General features: G+C 38.5%; 1 protein-coding gene across 1 annotated transcript in view; it reads left to right on the top strand.

The window, feature by feature from the left end:
- Nucleotides 1-23023, top strand: part of CCDC148 (coiled-coil domain containing 148) — a 236888-nt gene that overhangs the window by 175259 nt on the left and 38606 nt on the right. The window contains exon 13 of the mRNA XM_035726921.1: nucleotides 8305-8423. Coding sequence (XP_035582814.1) covers nucleotides 8305-8423 — 119 coding nt within the window. The remainder of the gene's footprint in view (nucleotides 1-8304; nucleotides 8424-23023) is intronic.

The raw sequence follows: 23023 nt of genomic DNA, 5'->3' as shown, positions 1-23023 counted from the left end.
AGGTCCTCTAAGCAAAAAGAGAGCCTAAAAGCAGCATAGATCAGAAAGGAACACAGACAATATACAGTAACAGTCACCTACAGGCAATACAATGGCACTAAATTCATACCTTTCAATAGTTACCCTGAATGTAAGTGGGCTAAATGCCCCAATCAAAAGACACAGGCTATCAGATTGGATTAAAAAACAAGACCCATCAATATGCTGTCTGCAAGAGACTCATTTTAGACCCAAAGACACCCCAAGATTGAAAGTGAGGGGGTGGAAAACCACTTACCATGCTAATGGACACCAAAAGAAAGCTGGGGTGGCAATCCTTATATCAGACAAATTAGATTTTAAAACAAAGACTGTAATAGGAGATGAAGAAGGACACTATATCCTACTTAAAGGGTCTATCCAACAAGAAGATCTAAAAATTGTAAATACTTATGCCCCTAACGTGGGAGCAGCCAATTATATAAGGCAATTAATAACAAAAGCAAAGAAACACATTGACAAGAATACAATAATAGTGGGGGACTTTAACACCCCCCTAACTGAAATGGGCAGATCATCTAAGCAAAAGATCAACAAGGAAATAAAGACTTTAAATGAAACACTGGACCAAATGGACTTTACAGACATATTTAGAACATTCCATCCCAAAGCAATGGAATACACATTCTTCTCTAGTGCCCATGGAACATTCTCCAGAATTGATCACATCCTAGCTCACAAATCAGGTCTCAACCAGTACCAAAAGATTGGGATTATTCCCTGCATATTTTCAGACCACAATGCTTTGAAACTAGAATTCAGTCACAAGAGGAAAGTTGGAAAGAACTCAAATACATGGAGGCTAAAGAGCATCCTACTAAAGAATGAATGGGTCAACCAGGGAATTAAAGAAGAATTAAAAAAATTCATGGAAACCAATGAAAATGAAAACACAACTGTTCAAAATCTTTGGGTTACAGCAAAGGCAGTCCTGAGAGGAAAGTATATAGCAATACAAGCCTTTCTCAAGAAATAAGAAAGGTCTCAAATACACAACCTAACCCTACACCTAAAGGAGCTGGAGAAAGAACAGCAAATAAAGCCTAAACCCAGCAGGAGAAGAGAAATAATAAAGATCAGAGCAGAAATCAATGAAATAGAAACCAAAAGAACAGTAGAACAGATCAACGAAACTAGGAGCTGGTTCTTTGAAAGAATTAACAAGATTGATAAACCCCTGGCCAGACTGATCAAAAAGAAAAGAGAAATGACCCAAATCAACAAAATCATGAATGAAAGAGGAGAGATCACAACCAACACCAAAGAAATACAAACAATTATAAGAACATATTATGAGCAACTCTATGCCAGCAAATTAGATAACCTGGAAGAAATGGGTGTATTCCTAGAGATGTATCAACTACCAAAATTGAACCAGGAAGAAATAGAAAACCTGAACAGACCTATAACCACTAAGGAAATTGAAGCAGTCATCCAAAATCTCCCAACAAACAAAAGCCCAGGGCCAGATGGCTTCCCAGGGGAATTCTATCAGACATATAAAGAAGAATTAATACCTATTTTCCTGAAACTGTTCCAAAAAATAGAAATGGAAGGAAAACTTCCAAACTCATTTTATGAGGCCACCATTACCTTGATCCCCAAACCAGACAAAGACCCCATCAAAAAGGAGAATTACAGACTAATATCCTTGATGAACATGGATGCAAAAATTCTCACCAAAATACTAGCCAATAGGATCCAACAGTCCATTAAAAGGATTATTCACCCCAAGTGGGATTTATCCCTGGGCTGCAAGGCTGGTTCAACATCCTCAAATCAATCAATGTGATACAATACATTAACAAAAGAAAGAACAAGAATCATATGGTCCTCTCAATAGATGCAGAAAAATCATTGGACAAAGTACAGCATCCTTTCTTGATCAAAACTCTTCAGAGTAGAGGGATAGAGGGTACATACCTCAATATCATAAAAGCCATCTATGAAAAACTTACAGCGAATATCATTCTCAATGGGGAAAAGCTGAGAGCTTTCCCCCTAAGGTCAGGAACGGGGCACGGATGTCCACTATCACCACTGCTATTCAACATAGTATTAGAAGTCCTAGCCACAGCAATCAGACAACAAAAAGAAATCAAAGGCATCCAAATCGGCAAAGAGGAAGTCAAACTCTCACTCTTTGCAGATGATATGATACTGTATGTGGAAAACCCAAAGACTCCACCCCAAAACTGCTAGAACTCATACAGGAATTCAGTAAAGTAGCAGGATATAAAATCAATGCACAGAAATCGGTGGCATTCCTATACACCAACAACAAGATGAAGAGAGACAAATCAAGGAGTCGATCCCATTTACAATTGACCCAAAACCATAAGATACCTAGGAATAAATCTAACCAAAGAGGCAAAGGATCTGTACTCAGAAAACTATAAAATACTCATGAAAGAAATTGAAGAAGACACAAAGAAATGGAAAAACGTTCCATGCTCATGGATTGGAAGACCAAACATTGTGAAGATGTCAGTGCTACCTAGAGCAATCTATACATTCAATGCAATCCCCATCAAAATACCATCCACTTTTTTCAAAGAAATGGAACAAATAATCCTAAAGTTTGTATGGAACCAGAAGAGACCCCGAATAGCCAGAGGAATATTGAAAAAGAAAAGCAAAGCTGGCGGCATCACAATTCCGGACTTCCAGCTCTATTACAAAGCTGTCATCATCAAGACAGTACGGTACTGGCACAAAAACAGACACATAGATCAATGGAACAGAATAGAGAGCCCAGAAATGGACCCTCAACTCTATGGTCAACTCATCTTTGACAAAGCAGGAAAGAATGTCCAATGGCAAAAAGACAGTCTCTTCAACAAATGGTGTTGGGAAAATTGGACAGCCACATGCAGAAGAATGAAACTGGACCATTTCCTTACACCACACACAAAAATAGACTCCAAATGGTTGAAAGACCTAAACGTGAGACAAGAGTCCATCAAAATCCTAAAGGAGAACACAGGCAGCAACCTCTTCGACCTCAGCCACAGCAACTTCTTCCTAGAAACATCGCCAAAGGCAAGGGAAGCCAGGGCAAAAATGAACTATTGGGATTTCATCAAGATAAAAAGCTTTTGCACAGCAAAAGAAACAGTCCACAAAACTAAAAGACAATCGACAGAATGGGAGAAAATATTTGCAAATGACATATCAGATAAAGGGCTAGTATCCAAAATCTATAAAGAACTTATCAAACTCAACACCCAAAGAACAAATAATCCAATCAAGAAATGGGCAGAAGACATGAACAGACATTTTTCCAAAGAAGACATCCAAATGGCCAACAGACACATGAAAAAGTGCTCAACATCGCTCAGCGTCAGGGAAATCCAAATCAAAACCTCAAGGAGATACCACCTCACACCAGTCAGAATGGCTAAAATTAACAAGTCAGGAAATGACAGATGTTGGCGGGGATGCGGAGAAAGGGGAACCCTCCTACACTGTTGGTGGGAATGCAAGTTGGTGCAACCACCCTGGAAAACAGTATGGAGGTTCCTCAAACAGTTGAAAATAGAGCTACCATACGATCCAGCAATTGCACTACTGGGTATTTACCCCAAAGATACAAATGTAGGGATCCGAAGGGGTACGTGCACCCCAATGTTTATAGCAGCAATGTCCCCAATAGCCAAACTGTGGAAAGAGCCAAGATGTCCATCGACAGATGAATGGATAAAGAAGAAGTGGTATATATACACAATGGAATATTATACAGCCATCAAAAGGAATGAGATCTTGCCATTTGCAACGATGTGGATGGAACTGGAGGGTGTTATGCTGAGTGAAATAAGTCAATCAGAGAAAGACATGTATCATATGACCTCACTGATATGAGGAATTCTTAATCTCAGGAAACAAACTGAGGGTTGCTGGAGTGGTGGGGGGGTGGGAGGGATTGGGTGGCTGGGTGACAGACATTGGGGAGGGTATGTGCTATGGTGAGCACTGTGAATTGTACAAGACTGATGAATCACGGATCTGTACTTTTGAAACAAATAATGCAATATATGTTAAGAAAAAAAAAAGAAGAAGAAGATAGTAGGAGGGGAAGAATGCAGGGAAGTAAGTCGGAGGGGGGAGACGAACCATGAGAGATGATGGACTCTGATAAACAAACTGAGGGTTCTAGAGGGGAGCGGGGTGGGGGGATGGGTTAGCCTGGTGATGGGTATTAAAGAGGGCACATTCTGCGTGGAGCACTGGGTGTTATGCACAAACAATGAATCATGGAACACTACATCAAAAACTAATGATGTAATGTATGGTGATTAACATAACCATAAAAAATCATTAAAAAAAATATAAGTCAGATCATGTCATTCCCTGCTTTAAATTCTTCAATAGCTTTTCCTTGTTTCTAGACCTTAAATCCTCGTCTAATCACATAGCCCCCAGCTAGCTTCTCAATCTCACCTCCATTCTTAACTCACACCACATGCTCAGCTGCACTGGCTTCTTCCCAGTCCTGAAAATGCACAAGGTCTTTCCCACTCAATGCTTTTGCACCTAGAGCTCCCATTTCTGCGGTGATCACCCTCATTGTCTCACAATGATTGTCTCACAATCATCCTTCAAGTTTTGATTCAAACGTCATTACAAAAATATGCCTTCTAATAAAAATTCTACCCACATTTTTCTAAATCATTACTATAATTATTTCCTTCTTAGAACTTCACATGTAATATTCTGTTCATTCATTTATGTGTTTATTCTTTCTCTCTCTCTAGAAGTCGCAGTTCTATGAAGCAGAGGTCTTATTTCTCTTTAAGCATCATATCCCAAGTACACAGCACAGTATCTAGCTTAAAGCATGTGTTCAATAAATATTTGTTGAACAAATGAGTGCCAAAGTCTGTAATATCTTAAGACTATAGATAAGGGTTGACAGAATTAAATGCACAGAGACATTATGTAAAATAAGGATGGAAAAGGATCATTTAGTTTGCTCATTTATATGTCACTGGTGAGAGTAGTGAATTTGGAGGGAAGGAAGAGGTAGGAATGTCATGGATGAGGAATAAATTAGGAGATGTGAAATTGAAGAACAGTAAGTATTCTAAGATGCTTGACTGAAAAGGGAACAATGAAGGGACAGTCTTGGGAATCTAAAGAAAGTTATTTTAAATTCTGTAAATGGGTGAGATTTGTACATATTTCCATGTAAGGAGAAGGAAGCAGCATAGACCAAGAGATTGAACGTACAAGGGGAAGAGAGGTAGATGATGGAGTAAGGTTATGGAGAAGATGGAATTGGGGAGTTAGGATCTGGAGCCCGAAAGGGATAAATATTGTACAAAGGAAAGATATCTCTTCTTCTGAGGGGCAAGGCATCAAGGAAGGTATCATTCAGAGCTCCCATTTTTTCCTGATAAAAGTGAAGAAGGAGAGGTACTTATGGAGCTTAATATAGTGAACAGGTTTTGAAATATAGCCATGAGAAATTCAGAGGCATTAACCAGGAATTCATAAAAGGAATGCTGGTTGTCAATGAAGATTCAGTTGAAACCATAAATTTGGTGCAAGTTTCTATAATTGTGTAATTCATTCATCAATCAAACATTTATTAGGTATATACTATGGTCTAGACCCTTTAGTTGATGTTGGAAGTGCCAAAATAAACAAATCACATTTCTGAAGTCTAGTGGGGGAGAGAAACAAGCATATTAATTAGCAAAGCCTTGTGATGAAGACGCTACTAGAAGAATAAAATTATACAATCAGAACACAGGATGATAGAAAAGAAGTGGGTAGTTTCTGGTCATAGAACTGATGGCTATAATTGAAGATTTCAGATTGGAACTGAAATGTCCTTGATGATAATAGAATCCTGGGGAAAGAGGTAGCTGCCTGGAATGGAGGAAGTCATAAAACTGTGATACGAGTAGGTTGGAGAGGCATTCAGGCAGATACTGAAGCTGTGTAGGAAAGTAGGGTTGTTTTGGACAAGTCCTGTGTGGCTGTGACCCGCCTATCTGAATTCTTGATGAATATTTGGGAATGACCTGGAAATCCATACATGCCAGTGATAAGGACTAGAAAGTGATACAGATACAGTTAACATCGAAGGAAGAAGACATTGTACATGAGAGGAATATTATTGTGGTGTAAAAGTAGCTGTTAACAAGGAAGAAAATGCCCAAACCATTCCCCAGCTTCCTGGCACATGGGGCATCAGAAGATAATCATCCTTTACTCAAGAGAATTCCAGTCAAAACAATGATGTAGTGGTCTGAAGGTTGAAGATGTAGAGGATTTTATGTGTGATGACACAGGGGTTTCAGAGAGTCCAGTAGGAAGCACTGAAAAAGAATAAATCATGCTCACATAAGAGAATGAGGGAGGGAGAGAGGGAAAGGGAGAGAGAGGGGGAGAGAGAGAGAGAGGGAGAGAGAGAGAGAGAGAGGGAGGAAGAGAGAGAGAGAGGGAGGGAGGGAGAGAGAGAGAGAGGGAGAGAGAGAGAGAGAGAGAGAGAGAGAGGGAGAGAGAGAGAGAGAGAGAGGCTCACACTGTAGTAATGTCTGAGGATACCAGAGTGTTGGGAATGGAAATAATTGATCCCAAGATGCCAAAAGCCTCAGGTGTGACTTACTTCTAGAGCCTGCAGAGGCTAGTGCACCAAATAGTGTCTGCAATCCAAGGACACCAGCAACCTGGGGTTGGTCTGCTTGTAGTCAAGGGATTGTTGACAAAAGAACCACTGACTTCCCTTCAAGGCCAACACTGAGCATAAGCGAACATTGGTCTATTGGAGCCCAGGGGAAAATGCTCTTTAATCCAATATCTGTTCTTTTTTAAAATTTAGCTTTGAAGTAGCTTTATTTTCTCTGATCATGAAAGAAATACATATTCATTGAAAAACATAAGGTAACACAGAAAAGTATAAAGCATAAAATAAAGGCCACTTAAACCCCAGAGGGAGAGGATATAATCATTGTTAACATTGTCATATCTGGCACTATAGAATGCCCTGGAATTTATCAGTTAAGACTCTGAAACACACCTTGTCAATGTTTTCTTTCTCTGCCTCTCCTACCCTCTCTTTTACTCTCCATCTTGGTGCTGCTACCTTTCTAACTTTATCTCTGTCCTCCCCAAATTCAAATCTCAATGATCTCTAGAGTGAAATCATTACACCTTGAGCTCATCCAGTTATTCACTACTCATTGAGTGGACATCTCTCTCCATTGTGGCTGCTGGTGTTGTAGGCTCTGCAGCAGAGTTGCTATGGCTGTGGCCATGTTGCTTGGGATGCTCCTTTTAGTTCTCCCAGGGGTCAGAGACTATGTTGGCTAGGGGAAGTCTGGAAACCATTTAGCTTTTCATATTCACTTCTCAAAAGAGGGGTGTGGCTAACCTGTCTTCCACAACAGACCTTCTGCTGGCAGTCACTCACTATCATCCACCACTGAGGTACTCTACTTTTTCCAGCAAGATCCAGTCTCTTGAATCACACACAACATGGCAAGCCAGAGTGGTTGAAGGGGCCTCTGTCAAATAAACATTAACTTCAATTGCCCCACCTGGGGAACTAGGAGAACCCTGAATAATGGTTTCATCCCTCTGAAAATCCATATGAGTACTTTCAGTTTTCTCAGTCTGGCTCCATTTCCAGAGAAGGGAAGTAAAACAGGCCTAGTAAGAATGCTCTCACCTTTTCAAGCTTGATAAATTTGTCCTTTATTTTACCACATAAGTCAGAACTACTATATATCAGAACCCTGCTAATTTTTTCTTCTCCTCCTTCCTCCCACCTATCTCCTGCCACTTCCCCAGAAGCATAAAGCTTTCAACATCCTGCTGTCCATTAGCATAAATAAACTCATGCTTTTAAAGTAAAAATAGGTTAATGATATTTGTTAAAGCCTGCATTATCATAAGGGGATAAAAATATTCTTGAGTAACAGGTAGATCATATACTTTAGAGAAAATAACATGCTTCTATTGTTGTTCCCTGAAAGTCGATTATTTTAGCCATAGATTTAAACTTTAGATCTCAGCATAAGTTACGTTTCCACTTCAGAAATTGTTAAACCATGCAGTTTCTTAGGACCTGTACCTTCGTGTTTTCATTTATTTTTTTTCTGTTGTCAATATACTGTAGGTAGATCTAAGAAATGAAAAAGATAAAGTGCCATTTAAATTTAAACATATGAACCAGTGGATATGTTGTTATAACTTTGCTCCTCATTTTGACATATCTGTTGTTAATTTAAATTTTATGTATCATTTATTCTATAGATAAGAAAATACTGGGCTAAAAAAGAGCAGAAGTGGCAAGAAATGGAAATGAGAGATCTTCAGCGTCTGGAAGAACTGAAGAAATTAATGGCTGAACAATCAGTGAAAGACAGAGAAAGGTAAAAGAAAAATCCTAAATTGCATAGTAATGGAGGTGGTTAGAGTAAACAGTATCAGAGGGAGCATTTTTCTATACTTAATGTGTTCTTACAGTATTTATATTCACAAACAGATAAAATGATACTTATCATGTATTTCAGTCTCTCATATTCATACACAAATCTCTAGATTGCCATTTAGTTCTTTAGATAGCTTCCTAGTTAAAACCCTCACAGATGATTTCATGGTATTTGATTGCCCACTGTGTGCATGAAATGATACTGGCTGCTGCTGTGACTTAATATGTTGACCTAGAAGGAGGAAACCGTTATTCAGATAAGAAGGGAGACCCATTTACTATGAATGTGGCTGGGGAAGACAATGCACAATTATACAGCGTATGTGATTCATTTTAGTATACTTAGAGTGCACCCTATGTAGGAAAACACAGAGGATTTCTTGGAATGGTGTAGTTTTAGAGCTGAAAAGGACATGTGAGATCAACTAACCCAGTGTCCTCATTTTATGAATGAGTATCCTGAGAAATTAAAATTACTTTTCCAAGTTTACCATATCAATCAATGTCAGTGAGGAGACAGAGACAACCCAGTAATTTGAATAGGGAAAGTTTAAGATAAAGAATTACTAATTCTAATAGAAAACCTCTGTTATATAAAGAGATAAAGAGAACTTTAAAGAAAACCCGAGGGCTGAAGGAAGCTTCCCATAGAAGAAACAAATAGGGAAGCCCCCACCCCTACCCCCCAGCTCCAAGTTTAGGACTCAGACCTCATTGTAGAAGGCGTGGCTGTGGCCCACTGCATGGTGGAGAAGTTCTTAGATGGGTTCAACCAGAACTAGTTCACAGTCGCTGGGCAAGCAGGAAATGCCCTGCACGAGTGTAGGAGGCCAAAGCTAGAAGTCAACCACTGGGATGCTTACAAAACTCAGTGGGAATCTGACCATGGGAGTGCCTCTGAAATTTGATGGGAAACTGACCATTGGGTGCCATTGGAGCTCCATGGGCACAGGTGCCACTGGGAGTTCCCCACACATGCAGCAGGCAGACATATGGTAGGAGCAAGAAGGGGTAAACACTGGAACCAGGAAAGAAAGCCCCTCCCTCCTTCAGCATCTTTCCAGAACCCCTTTCTGACATAGCTTAACATTGTGTCAGACAACAAATTGGTAACTGGCATAGTTATCTAGTTTAGCTAGCTTCTGAGTAGATTTTCACAAGAGATAAATTAATAGCTCTTTTGTTTCATAACAGAAGTCACAATAAGTTTACTGTTAGTCAATTTAAAAAAATAAACTTGCCTGGAACTGTGTACTTTCTGCTCAGTTTTGCTGTGAACATAAAACTACTTTAAAAATTAAGTCTATTTAAAAATTACCACTTAGGGGTGCCTGAGTGGCTCAGTCAGTTGAGCCTCCAACTCTTGGTTTTGGCTCAGGTCCTGATCTCATGGTTTGTGAGATCGAGCCCCAAGTTGGGATCCACACTCAGCAGGAATCTGCTTGGATATTCTCTCTCCCTCTGACTCTTCCCACCCTCTCTTTTCTCTCTCTCTCTCTCTAAATAAATACATCTTAAAAAAATAAATACAAAATAAAAATTACGCCTTAGACTTATACATAACCTTGGAAGATATAACCATTTTATACAACGAGGTTCACTTTTATCTAGGAAGCTTCCTTTGTAAGGATGGGACAGTTATCTCAAACTCCAGTCACCAAGGTTTCAGAGTAAATCTGGAGTTCCACATAAATGCCAGGCAATTCCTAAGGATTTTCTGGATGAAATTTATATCATTTTCTAGGTATCTCAGGATTTTAGAGTTCACTTTAATCTATTATGGAGAAAACTGAGAATACAGCAAAGCCAAGGCTCTAGGCTAAGAAGTGAAACAGCCAATGAGAAACCAGCCAAATAAGCACAAACTAAGATAAAGTGGAAACCAGTAGATAGGTCATGCCATGGGTCAGAGACAAAAATCCCACTAAAGAGCAAGACAATGATGTAGGTCAAAGGCTGCTTGGATAGTCTGAAGCTATGCTGGGGAAACAAGAGAGAGCCACAGGAATTAAAGGGGGTGGGAAAAACAGAACAGATGTGAGGTCCCAGCATATAGCAGACATGCTTCTAATAGAATCTCCCCTCATAGCCAGGGAGTTTCTTTGATTACAGAGCCATTTCAGTCTTTTGCTTCCTGTTCCAATAATTATCAAGATTAGCTGACTCAGAACTCCAGTTGAAAAGAAGAGAAGGAAAATCAGATTAATCTGCATTACATAACAGGAAAAAATAGGCATATCACACATAGCAAAAAGAGTACTAAGGACTAGGAACCAGGGGACCAAGGTTTTAGTCTTAAATCTTCTTGGAATAGTGTATGAATTGGCCAAAACCATTCATTTAACCTCTATGAGGCTCTGCTTTGTTCTTTGTAAAATTGAACTGGGCAGCTTCTGAGGGCTAAGTGAGCTATCAACTTTTAGGGGTCTATGATCTGTATGTTAAACTCATGTGAAATGTTGTAGATTTGGATAATTATGAATCCAGTACTTGCATGCCAATGCGAAATCAGTGAGGAAGGTCATTAAAATATCTGGCTAATGTAATATATCAAGAAATAGTTCCCAGAAAATTTCAGATAATGTTGTAGATGAAAGTATGTCCTCATTCTGTGACTTAGGGAGATGGAGTTCCACATGTAAAAACTGCTGGTAGCTTTTGCTTTTGGCAAGAACCAGAAGTTGTGTTCTTTTATAACCACCCTGACACTAAGAAATTTGGCTAATTGCTTTTTCTCTACTACTGAAATACAGTTCACAAACCTCATATTTAATTTTTTAACTGGAGGCTCATTTTTTTAATATGAAAATAAAAGCTTGAAACAGCTTCCAGATCTGTTAAAAACACACACACATGGCCTTGAGGGTTTAAAATTTTCTCTTGTTTATTTTCTTCTGTTTTTTAATTCTAAGTTTCTTGAAAACAATATTCATAAATTAGCAGATATATTAGGTCAAACCATAAGAAAATTCCATTTCTGCAGGTCAGAAATAGTTAAGTATTGGCAGTTTCATGTGGTTCAACATAAAAAGATATAGCGATTCATTTTATTTATTATGTCTTCCTTCTCAGTTATAATCTGTATTTCACCCTCAGTTATAATCTGTACTTAATTTATCTAAATTAAATTTAATTAACATATAGTGTATTATTGGTTTCAGAGGTAGAATTTAGTGATTCATCCATTGCATATAACACCCAGTGCTCATTCCATCAAGTGCCCTCCTTAATGCCCATCACCCAGTTACCCCATCCCCCACCCACTTCCCCTCTAGCAACCCTCAGTTTGTTTCATATAGTTAAGAGTTATTTTATTTTATTGAAATTGTTTCTGCCAAAGTTTTCACTAACCTCCTAATTTCCTAAGCCCTATTCTCTTTTGGAACATGCTGGAGAAGCTAAGAGGGAAGGTGCTTTAATCAGGTTGTTGACATTAGAATCCTGGCTCTATTCTTTATAGCTATGTGACTTTTGGGTATGTTATTCAACTTCCCTGTGCTTAAATTTCTTTGTCTGTACAATAAAGACATATCTAGTGTCTACTTCATAGGAGTGTTGTAAGGATTAAAGAAGTATTGAATGTAGCACACATTAAATATGTGATTACTATCAATTGAATTTTTAAAACATAAGATACCTTCTAACAATATTTTCTCAAAATATTTAAGCATTTTAATATTTTAGATAAAACATGTAATAATGAGGACATTTTTATTAAAAACAAAACATGAGGTTAAAGCAAAAGTGTCCCTGATCACTACTCTCATACAATGTCTTCTCTAGAAGTCCCTTCTGTTATCAGTTGTCTATTGATACATATGCATACACACTCTTTCTATGTCCCTATACAAAAAAAGAGTTTAGGAACAAAAACCAAAAAAAAAAAAAAAAAAAAAAAACCACCCCAATACATTTTATAATACAATACTATTGTATTAGCTCTAGCTGCCATAACAAACGAAGTACCATAGACTGGTGGCTTAAACAACAGAAATTTATTTTCTCACAGTTCTGGAGACTGAAGTCCAAGATCAAGGTGCCAGCATGGTGAGTTTCTGGGGAGAACTCTTTCTGGCTTATAGACAAGTGCTTTCTTGCTTTGTGCCCATAGGTGGGGAGAGAGACAATAGCTCTCTGGTGTCTCTTCTCACAGAGACACGAATCCCATCCTGAGGACCCACCCGCATGACCTCATCTAAACTTAATTATTTCCCAAAGGCCTCATCTCCAAACACCATCACATTGGGGGTTAGGACGTCAACATATGAATTTTAGAGGGACACGTTCAGTTTATAGCAACCATTTGTGTTTAGAAAAGCATTTATGTATCTACAAATTAGCTATTTACTATTAACTACTATTTACTGGTTACTGCTGGAAGATAAGGTTTTTGTGCCAGTTAGAAAAGGTGCTCTGTTCTGGTGGCAAAAGTACATAGATTCCCTACCTGAATAGACAAATTAGGAAAAGACCCCCTTCTGAACTATGGCAGTCAGCTTGACAAGCAGTGACAAAGCTGGATGTCATTCCCTATTTATACTCCTGGGCCAGCATTGCCTTTGCAAAGCACAAACTTCAAAATGATACATGGCACCCCTGCAAATAGATGTACCTAATTCTTTTTAAATAGTATATATTATCCACATTTCTTCTAAAATTTAGCCATCTGGAATTTATTTCCAAGAATGATATGAGCTAAGTGTCTTTCATTTTTTGGTCTAAATTGATAGCCAACTCTCTCAACACCAATTATTTAATGATTCATCCTAACCCACTGAGTTGAAATGCCACCTTTATTATATATTATACTTCTAATTATACTTTCATATCCATATGGACTCTTGATTAGATTAAATAAAAACTGATCTATATTTATATTTCTACATCGATACTGTGTTGTTTTAATTAATCTGTTTTGCTATCTGATAGAGCAAGTGTTCACTCATTATTCTTTTCAAAAATCTTATTCTTATGTCAAATTTCACTTTAAAAAATCCTGTTGATTGTTTGCATTGAACTTTTGTTACAGAATGCTGACATACATACCAAATTTAATCCCTAATCTAGGATCATCCTTCTGGAATAGCTCTCCAGTTCAAGTCTTCTCTCAGCTTCTGTAAAAGATTTCATAGTTGTTTTTTTTTCTGGTGAAGACTTGGAAGTTATTTTGGAATAAATAGAAATTGATGACCAAGAAGCTGATTCTAAATTTTCTTTAGTATGCTAAGTGAAATAAGTCAAACAGAGAAAGACAATTATCATATGGTTTCACTTATTTGTGGAAATAAGGAATAGCATGGAGGACATTAGGAGAAGGAAGGGAAAAATGAAGGGGGGGAATCAGAGGGGGAGACGAACCATGAGAGATTATGGACTCCGAGAATCAGACTGAGGGTTCTAGAGGGGAGGGGGTGGGGAGAATGGGTGAGCCCAGTGATGGGTATTAAGGAGGGCACGTATTGAATGGAGCACTGGGTGTTATACGCAAACAATGAATCATGGAACACTACATCAAAAACTAGTGATGTACTGTATGGTGACTAACATAACAATAAAAAAATTATAAAAAAATAAATTTTCTTTGGTAACTGTGTGAGGAAAAGTGTATGAACTAGGAGTGGCATTGGGGATGCAGAGGTGATAAATGTTCATCAAGTATTTAGATTAGGTGAAACATGATGACTTGTTTCATTGGGAATGGAGTTTGAGGGAAGACCGAGAAAGAAGCATGGTCCTGAATATTACTGAGCTATTTCTATCCTCTTAGGTTAAAAGCTTTAGTTTGTTTTCAAGCTCTTTTATTTTCTAATAAATTTATTTGGCTATAGGTTCCTTTTTTTCTGTGTATCTTTGGCTGCATTCTACAAGTTTTGAAATTGGGTTTCATTATCTAACTAGTTTACACATCATTTTTGATATCCTAACAATAAATTGGTCGATATTAGGGTATTTGCCAAAGGCAAGGTTACTGATTCTTTCCAATTTTTTCTACTTGTGTATGTTCCACATCTTTCCATAACAATGTGCAAAAATTTAGAATGCTTTATGGGAAGCTACTGACCCTGCTACTTTAAACATTAAAAAAAACCTCTTTATTGAAGAACAACTTATATATTACAAACTCTCTTGTTTTCAATGTACAATTAAATGATTTTTAGTAAATTTTATAGTTGTACAACCATTGCTATAGTCCAGTTTTACAACATGATGTAAATGTTACATCATCTCAGAAAGATCTCTCATGCCCATTTCCATTAATTCCCGATCCTACTCCCAGCTCCAAAGGACCACTAATCTCTTTCTGTCTCAATAGATTTGCCTTTTCTGGACATTTTATATAAATGTAATGCATCTGGGTTCTTAGCATAATGTGTTTGAGTCTCATCCATGTTATAGCATGTATTGTTTTTTTTCCTTTTTATTGCCAAATAGTATTCTATTTCAGCATTACTTTTTCAATCTGTTTCACTAGGGCAATATATATTTTTTCCTGTTGGTGAGAGATTAATGTATGCAGGATGATTAACCAAGCAGGGTTCAAAATTTATATAAAAGTATGATATCAATTCTATTAAAGACTTTGTACTGAGGTCAAATATTTACTCACACCATTCCCAAATGTGTGAAGAATAATAACTGATCTCAGCTTCTTTATGAGACCCCTTCCTGCAGGGTAATAAAGAAAGATGAAAACTTTTCAATTAAAAGTATCTCAGGCACTTCCATTTCAAAATGATCTCATTTTGGATTATCTCTATCTGTTTAGGGGGGTAAAATACCAACTCCAGTCTCTGCAGGAGGTCAGGAAACCTCCTTCAAAGGAAGGATGGAATGACTGGTTAGCCTACAGGCTCTGACACCCTTCAGTGTCCTCATTTCCCTGTGCAATTTCATCCCCAGGGTACAAGACTGTACTATCCAATAGAAATAATATGCAAATCACACATATAATTTAAAATTTTCTCATAGCCACACTTAAAGATGTAAAAAGTGACAGGTAGAATTGGCTTTTTTTTTTTTAAAGATGTATTTATTTATTTTAGGGAAAGAGAGAGAAAGGGAGTGCATGAGTGAGCATGGGGAGAGGCAGAGGGAGAGGGAGAATCTTAAGCAGATTCCACACTTAGAAGCGCAGCGGGGTGTGATCTTACCACCCTGAGATCATGACCTGAGCCGAAATCAAGAGCCAGACCCTTAACTGACTGAGCAACCCAGGCAGCCTTAACATTTTATTTTTTAAGTAATCTCTGCACCCAAGGTGAGCCTCAAACTCAAAGCCCTGAGATCAAGACTTGTATGCTTTTCTGACTGAGCCAGCCAGGTGCCCCTTTACGGAGCATTCTTTATGTTAGATATGCACAAGGAGGAGTAGAAAGCATCATTGCTTCCCATTACCGTTGAAAGTTGCAGAGTAAATAAGCAGAAATTAAATCATCTTTCCATGAACAGGGTTCTCTCTCCTTTTGTCATTATGGCATTTTGTAAATGCTTGTTAAAATGTTCAGTCTCTAACTTCTCTGAAGTTCATCTCTATGAAGTGCAGCTAATGTATACTCTCCTTTTTCTGTATTTGCCAATTATTATTTTTACAAGGATGGATGTAAATGTGACATTTCACTTATTTATATTCATTGTTGTTCCTTGTAATTTAATAAAAAGCCTTCCTTTCCCACTTACCTCCTTTGTAATAACTTTAACATATTTAAATTTTTAACTATATGCTCTGGAGGATAATTTAAAGATATCTAAAGCAGACTTCCTCGGCTAACATTTCTTAACCAGAAGACTGAATGAAGCTGGCATGACCAACAGATGGAAGGTAAAGATATAACACCTTCATTGGTCAATGCTAATGTAATACTAGAGCACCGGTTGTACTCTTTGCTACAACAGAATCACCTGGAGAGTACTTGAAAGTCCTGATGCCTAGGCCAGGCCCCAAACCAATTAAATCAGAATCTGTGGCAATGGGATTTTTGTCCCAATGGTTTTTGAAAATCTTCAGGGGATTCTAAAGTGCAGTGAAGTTTGAGGACTAGTATATTAAACTTCTTTTTATACTTTCTGAAGTATGGACCCAAATCTTTCACTGGGGTCTTGAGAAGACCCCACTTTTTGTAGAAGTGCCTCTGAATTTTTTCTTCCGATGCTATTCCCTCATTGAAATAGGGAAGTCATGGAGATGAAACTTTATATTCATGGAGGAGTTTATCAATTCAAGAATCCTCTGCAAGCAAAAATCTTGCATGTTTCTCTCTAAGCAGGTGTGTATGTGTGTGCATACACGTGCATGGGTATGTGTTTAATGGAGAAAGCAATGCCTTGTGTAGTAACAAACACTAGTTTTTAGTTGTTGTTTGCAAAAGAAGGGAGTTTTTCTATGTTGCAAAACAGTACACATTTGAAGTTTAAGATGGTGATGACCATTTGGGAAGGAAGAAACTAGAGCCAGCTGCCTTCCTAACACTAAACTGGCTTTGTTAATCTAGTGTATGTTTTGGGGTGCTTGCCAACAGCAGGGAATTGACAATTATTGCATTTTCTAAGTAGTAAAACCAGATGTTTCTCTCTATTTTCCATGTCTTTTCTTAACAATATGCAAAATTCAGCATGTTGTATTGGAAGACATTAAGGGCATTTAAAGTGGGTTCACAGTCTAATCTGTGATTTTTATTTTTTTTAAAGATTTTATTTATTTATTTGAGAGAGAGAGAATGAGAGACACAGAGCACGAGAGGGAAGAGGGTCAGAGGGAAAAGCAGACTCCCTGCTGAGCAGGGAGCCCGATGTGGGACTCGATCCCGGGACTCCAGGATCATGACCTGAGCCGAAGGCAGTCGCTTAACCAACTGAGCCACCCAGGCGCCCTAATCTGTGATTTTTAAAGAGTATGTTTATTAGAGTGACTTCAACAGAAACTTTACAAACATTTGTTATGTTTTTGCTTCTCAGCAAGAGATTTCCCAAAATTAGTGGAATGCTCTTGTTCATTAAATCTCTGTCAACCAAATCCCCATTCCAAGTGGATGTGCCAAATGATGTCAATCAAGGATCACTGTGAGGCATTAAACAAATATAGTTCTTAATAAGACTGTCTGTTTTGTCTTTTAAAGGGTATTAGAAATGTTTCACAAATTAGAATTTAAAAGACTGAAATAGACCCCACTGGTAGCCAACATGCCATTTTCCAACCCACAGAGGCAATTTTGTCTAAAAATAATAATACTGAGAACCTGCTCATCAGTATAACATAACTATGACATGTATATACGTGTGTGTGTGTGTGTGTGTGTGTGTGTGTGTGTGTGTGTGTATTTTCATACTTTGAGGCATGAATACACAGATTATTTGGACTTAATTGTAATAGTCCTTGAATGAATCTTAGCTGAGCAAGCATAGTTGACAGAGGGAGGCTAAGAAGTTTATGAACAAAGCAATGTACAGTGGTTTTAATGTGAAACTATACAAGCAAGCTTGTGCCAGTGGGCAGACGGAGCGCCAGCTGGGCAGAGATGGCTCAGCTAAGGGTCATTGTAGAGGTCTTGGATGACGATGTATCTCCTGATCGTCAAGCCCAGCTTCAGATGTATGATCCTTACCAAACCACAGCAATCAGAGAGTGCCTTTCGTTTAGTACTTTTGGTTGCTTTAATTTGTTGTTTACAACTTTGATTTTTGATTTTAGAAAGCTTTGCTCGTTAAAAAGCTCCTGGATTTCTACCATATGCTGTATTGATCTGTCTGTTAGAGTTACATGTTTAGGACATAAAATGGAATGTCAACAGGTATGTGTTTGGGAGAGGGCAATATTCAGAACCCCTTTATAATATATTTTTATACAAAATATGCATTATTGCTTCCCTTTAGTACCCAGCATTATTTGTCCTTCATATGTATGTGTCAGTGAAGTGACCACAGATGCTACCATTTCAAATAGAATAATAGCTAGATGCTGTGGTCTTCTCAAGAATCACTCATCTCAGGGATGCCTGGGTGGCTCAGTTGGTTAAGCGTCTGCCTTTGGCTCAGGTCCTGGGATTGAGCCCCTCATGGGGCTCCCTGCTCGGCGGGAAGCCTACTTCTCCCTTTCTCACTCCCCCTGCTGTGTTTCCTTTCTTGCTGTGTCTCTCTCTGTCAAATAAATAAATAAATAAAATATTTTTAAAAAAAGGATCACTTATCTCATATTCTCTCCTCCAGGAACAGAGACTTTTATCTTGGTCCATAATTAATGCTACAGATATTCAAAAGTTTCTTACTGGGCATTGGGTTGTTTTGAAACAGCATTGCCTTTCTGCCATTCAACATTTGTACCAATATATAGAGGCAAGTGATTTGCTGTGTCCTTTCTGCAGCAAAGGGATGCTGGGTCCGCCAATGCCCAACAGTATTTGTGAGTGAAGTAGGGGCAACCACGCTTTAGGTTACTGAGGTTTTTATCACTACCTCCTTAGCTAGGGAGTTTTACTAAGCACTTTCAGGTAATGAAATACTGACCTATTAGGCATAAACTCTAGGAGGATTTTCTAAAGCTGCAGGGCTAGGTAGGTGGAAACTTAGCAAGCATGGTTAAATGAAGGATGTATAAAGCCATGGGCTGGGAGAAATAATGGTAACTTTCACAAAATACCACCACTGTGGTGGGTACAATATAGCTTCAAGCACTTGTTTATCCTTTCTCCCTTTGCTTGAAACTACTCCTGTAAGGCCTGCACACACACACACACACACACACACACACACACACGCGCGCGCGCACAGAGCTATCAGATGATATTAAATAGTAATTACTTAGTGAAAGAAACATGTTTGCAATCTAGGTTATTTTCTTACTTTATGTATTTTAATATGAGTTTTATAGAGTAATGTAATTTTAGAGCTGGGTGGAATCTTGGAAAGCATCTAGCCCAGCCTCCTTGTATTAACTAGGGTTCTAGTTTGCAAACAACAGAAATGATTTCTGCTTGAATTTTGCAATAAAAAATATTTTATATTAGGGTAGCTTTTGGAATCCTTTGCGGAAACTGGGCTTAGAAAATGATTGGGAATAACAGAGGTTGAGAAGATAAGAAGAGTCAAGGCTGTACCCCAACTCCCTGCACAGAATCATCCCAGCAAGTCCAGCCACTGACCATTAGATGCCACAGCTTGCACCTTCTCTTATGCCATCTCTGGAGTCCAGACATCCCAGTTGGCAGTGCTGCCTTTATTCATACCCATGCCTTGCTGCTCTGCCAGGAGCCTTCCCAGGCCCTGCTTCTTTGTATCCCTGGCTTCCAAGTGAAGCACCCGCTGGGCTGAAGTCAGGTCAAATGCTCATGAGTTAGCTGCAAAGGTGGGAAAGCAGGTATCTGACATCACTTTATAGGGGAGATTTCTTCAAAAGAAGGAAGGAGGCTCAGAAGCTGAGAAAACAAAAGGAAAGAACAGTAAAAAAGAATGTCTCTTACTGTCTACAAGTATAGTTGGCAAAATCAACAGACTCTTCTTTTTATTCTACACTGCCAAAAAATTTCCTTCTACCTAATACTCAAAGTGATTAATAGATATAACTCTAAGTGATATCTTTTTGCCTTATTGTCCTCTGGTTCTGTTATGATCCATCCCAATATTCCATAACCTATGGACCAAGTTTTAGTTTACTACCAATAAACATGTCTTATGTAAAATTGTAAGGAAGATAGAGGTGAAGAAAGCAGACATAAAATTAGTATATATATATAAAATGATTTAGGATTTGGTATCTTTTCCTGGGCTAGTGATCTGCAGTGTGATCCTCTCTCCTGATGCTGGCAGTGGTGGTGAGCTGCAGCTTCCAGGCAGCCGCAGGATGCCTGGAATTTTTCCAGGGTAAAAAACTGATACACTTATTCCCATTCCTTTTTTTTCTCTCTTAGTACAATATTTAATAAATTACATGAGCTATTCCTACACCTTATTATAAAATAGGCTTTGTGTTAGATAATTTTGCTCAACTGTAGTCTAATGCAAGTGTTTTGAGCACATTTAAGGTAGACGAGGTGAAGCTATGATGTTTGGTAGGTTAGGTATGATAGTATCTATCATATGTACTATCAAATGATAGTATTTTCAACTTATGATGGGTTTATTGAGATGTAACCCCATCATAAGTCGAGGAAGATCTGTATTTATACATATTATATGTATGTATATATGTGTGTGCATGTGTGTGTGTGGCAGATGATGAACACCTTCAGTAAACGGTCAAGATCACAATTCAAATTTATGACTTTTCTTTTCCATGCATTACATTTACTCTTTGCTTTCAGCCAGTATCTTGGCTGGGTGAGGTTCTTTACCCAATGGGGTGACTTACACTGGCTTGTATATGATGACTTTTACCATTGGCCATGCAATAGCGGAAGGTATCCCAGGAGTTCCTTGGATTCCATCTACTTCTTCCTGCCTCTGTTAAGTAACAGCAGTCCTATATCCCCCTGATGTCAACTGTTCCCCCACTGTAACCTCCTTTTCTACCTGTTTACTTAGTAGTATGATAAACCCCAAAAGGCAAATATTTGCATCAGCTCCCAATTCGGTGTAACCATTGTTATCCTCCTGGTGGCAGTATTAGAAGTTAAAACCAGCAGAGATTAGTCTCAGGATGGGAAAAAGATTTTGCAAATGGGTCTTTAGGGTTAATAGTGAAAAGCACCATTCCCACTGTACATGATCTGGCTGTGTTGTGAAACAGCACAATATATTGGCCACTACTTCAGAGCAAAACCACCTCCTGTAAAATAGCACCAACCTCACAAAATACTATCTCACAGCTCATGATGTATCTGAGTCTTCAATCGGCCATTTCTTTGTTTTATAAGGACAGCAGCATATGGACTTCGGCCCATTGCCTTACTTCTTACACAGTTAAGGGAGTTCCTTAGGAAGAGGCATCATCTTGTGGGATGTACTAGGAGGGCACAAATGGTGCACACATGGTATATAGGGAAAGAAAATCCAAATTCTTTTTGCCTTTCTCATGATAGAATGAGTGTGATAGAATGTTGTAACCAGCTAACACTGTCTAATTTCCCTGGTGTATTTTACCCTGTCAAGGGCTCAGACTGACAGCAGCCAGATCAGCCTTGAATAGGGTAAATTCATGTAACTGAGCAACATACAACTTTTGTTCCCACCACTGGGAGAATTTTATCATGAGCCCATTGAACAGGTACCCATTTGCTGGAGAAGACTGACACACATACAGCAGATCATCTCTTCCATCCAATTCTTTAAAACCACCTGTAAATTATCCCCACAATCTGAACCAGTTCCATTAGGTCCATCCACATAATCTCTCTGAATCTTCCTGTCATGATTCCTCCAACCATATTCCTTCAATGTCCCCAACCAGCTGACCAAGCCATTAACTACTGTCTACAAATTGTTATTAATCCATTATATATTCATTTACCTAAAAGTATTTGAGTACCTAATGTGGCAGTCACTAATCCTTTACCTCAGGTAAAGTGAACATTGGGATATTCCTCTTGAAATTATACCCACATGGAAAATTTCCCTTTTATTACCATGTTTTAGGGAGATTTCAGAGCAGAGCCACCCACCATAGATATCTACTTTTGTTTGGGGCCAGTATGTGTGTAGACCTGGCTATAAATCTGGCTCATTTTTTCCTTCTCCAGTCAACTAGTTATTGGGAATGCCCTTTGGGCCATATGTGTGGGTTGAGGGAGGGATGTCAGTGTGGACGATGAGCCACCTGTTCATACAAATTACCTGTGTCTTCCAGTCATGCTCATGCTCAAGCTCAATCTATTTTCATTTCATTAGTCTGTGCTGATAGTCACTCCCAGCTTTATGGCCAGGTGGCTCAGATAACATCCAGCTCATTATGAGTAGCTAGAGTCTCATTGTCACCTGCTGTCTTGAAGTCAAAAATCCAGTTGATACCACCCTCGTCTATAAAAGGTAGATTAAAAAATGATACCTATCTCATATGGATTTTTATGAGAAATAAATAAGTTAAACATGAAAACACCACAATGCCTACCACATTGTGCCTGCTTGTCAAATGATAGTTGTAATAATTATCAGGGTCCCTTATTAAACCAAGAGCTAGTTCTTAAAAGAAAAATCACAACTTTCAAAGAAGGGCTGAGTGTGCTGTTGAATCCTGGAGGTCTCAACTAGACAAGCTCTATGGAACACTCTGATCATTCAGAATACATCAGTGAATCCATGGTGTCAGAGGGCCAAGTGGCATTGCTGTCTGCAAGTGGATCAGCTGGACAGCTGGACAGCTTTCTTTTTCTCTGGCCCCTTTTCAAAACTAGCTTTTCAGGTCACCCACTAAACTGACTAGAGAGGCATTCTCAAATGCTGATTTTGCTGCTTTCCAAATCCAAAGAGTATCACCCAACATTGTGATTTTTTCAAAGTGGAAAATAGTACCACATGTCTTTTACTTGGAACTAGAATAAGAAGATCTATATTGAAATTTCTACCCTACACTTCCTGTCTCTCTGATCTTAAGCAGGTTACTTACCTCTCTGAACACTC

Source organism: Zalophus californianus, chromosome 3, assembly GCF_009762305.2.
Source record: "Zalophus californianus isolate mZalCal1 chromosome 3, mZalCal1.pri.v2, whole genome shotgun sequence".
In the NCBI taxonomy this organism is placed as follows: domain Eukaryota; kingdom Metazoa; phylum Chordata; class Mammalia; order Carnivora; family Otariidae; genus Zalophus; species Zalophus californianus.
Note: the sequence above shows the minus strand (reverse complement) of the source record. Positions and strands in the feature narration are given on the sequence as shown.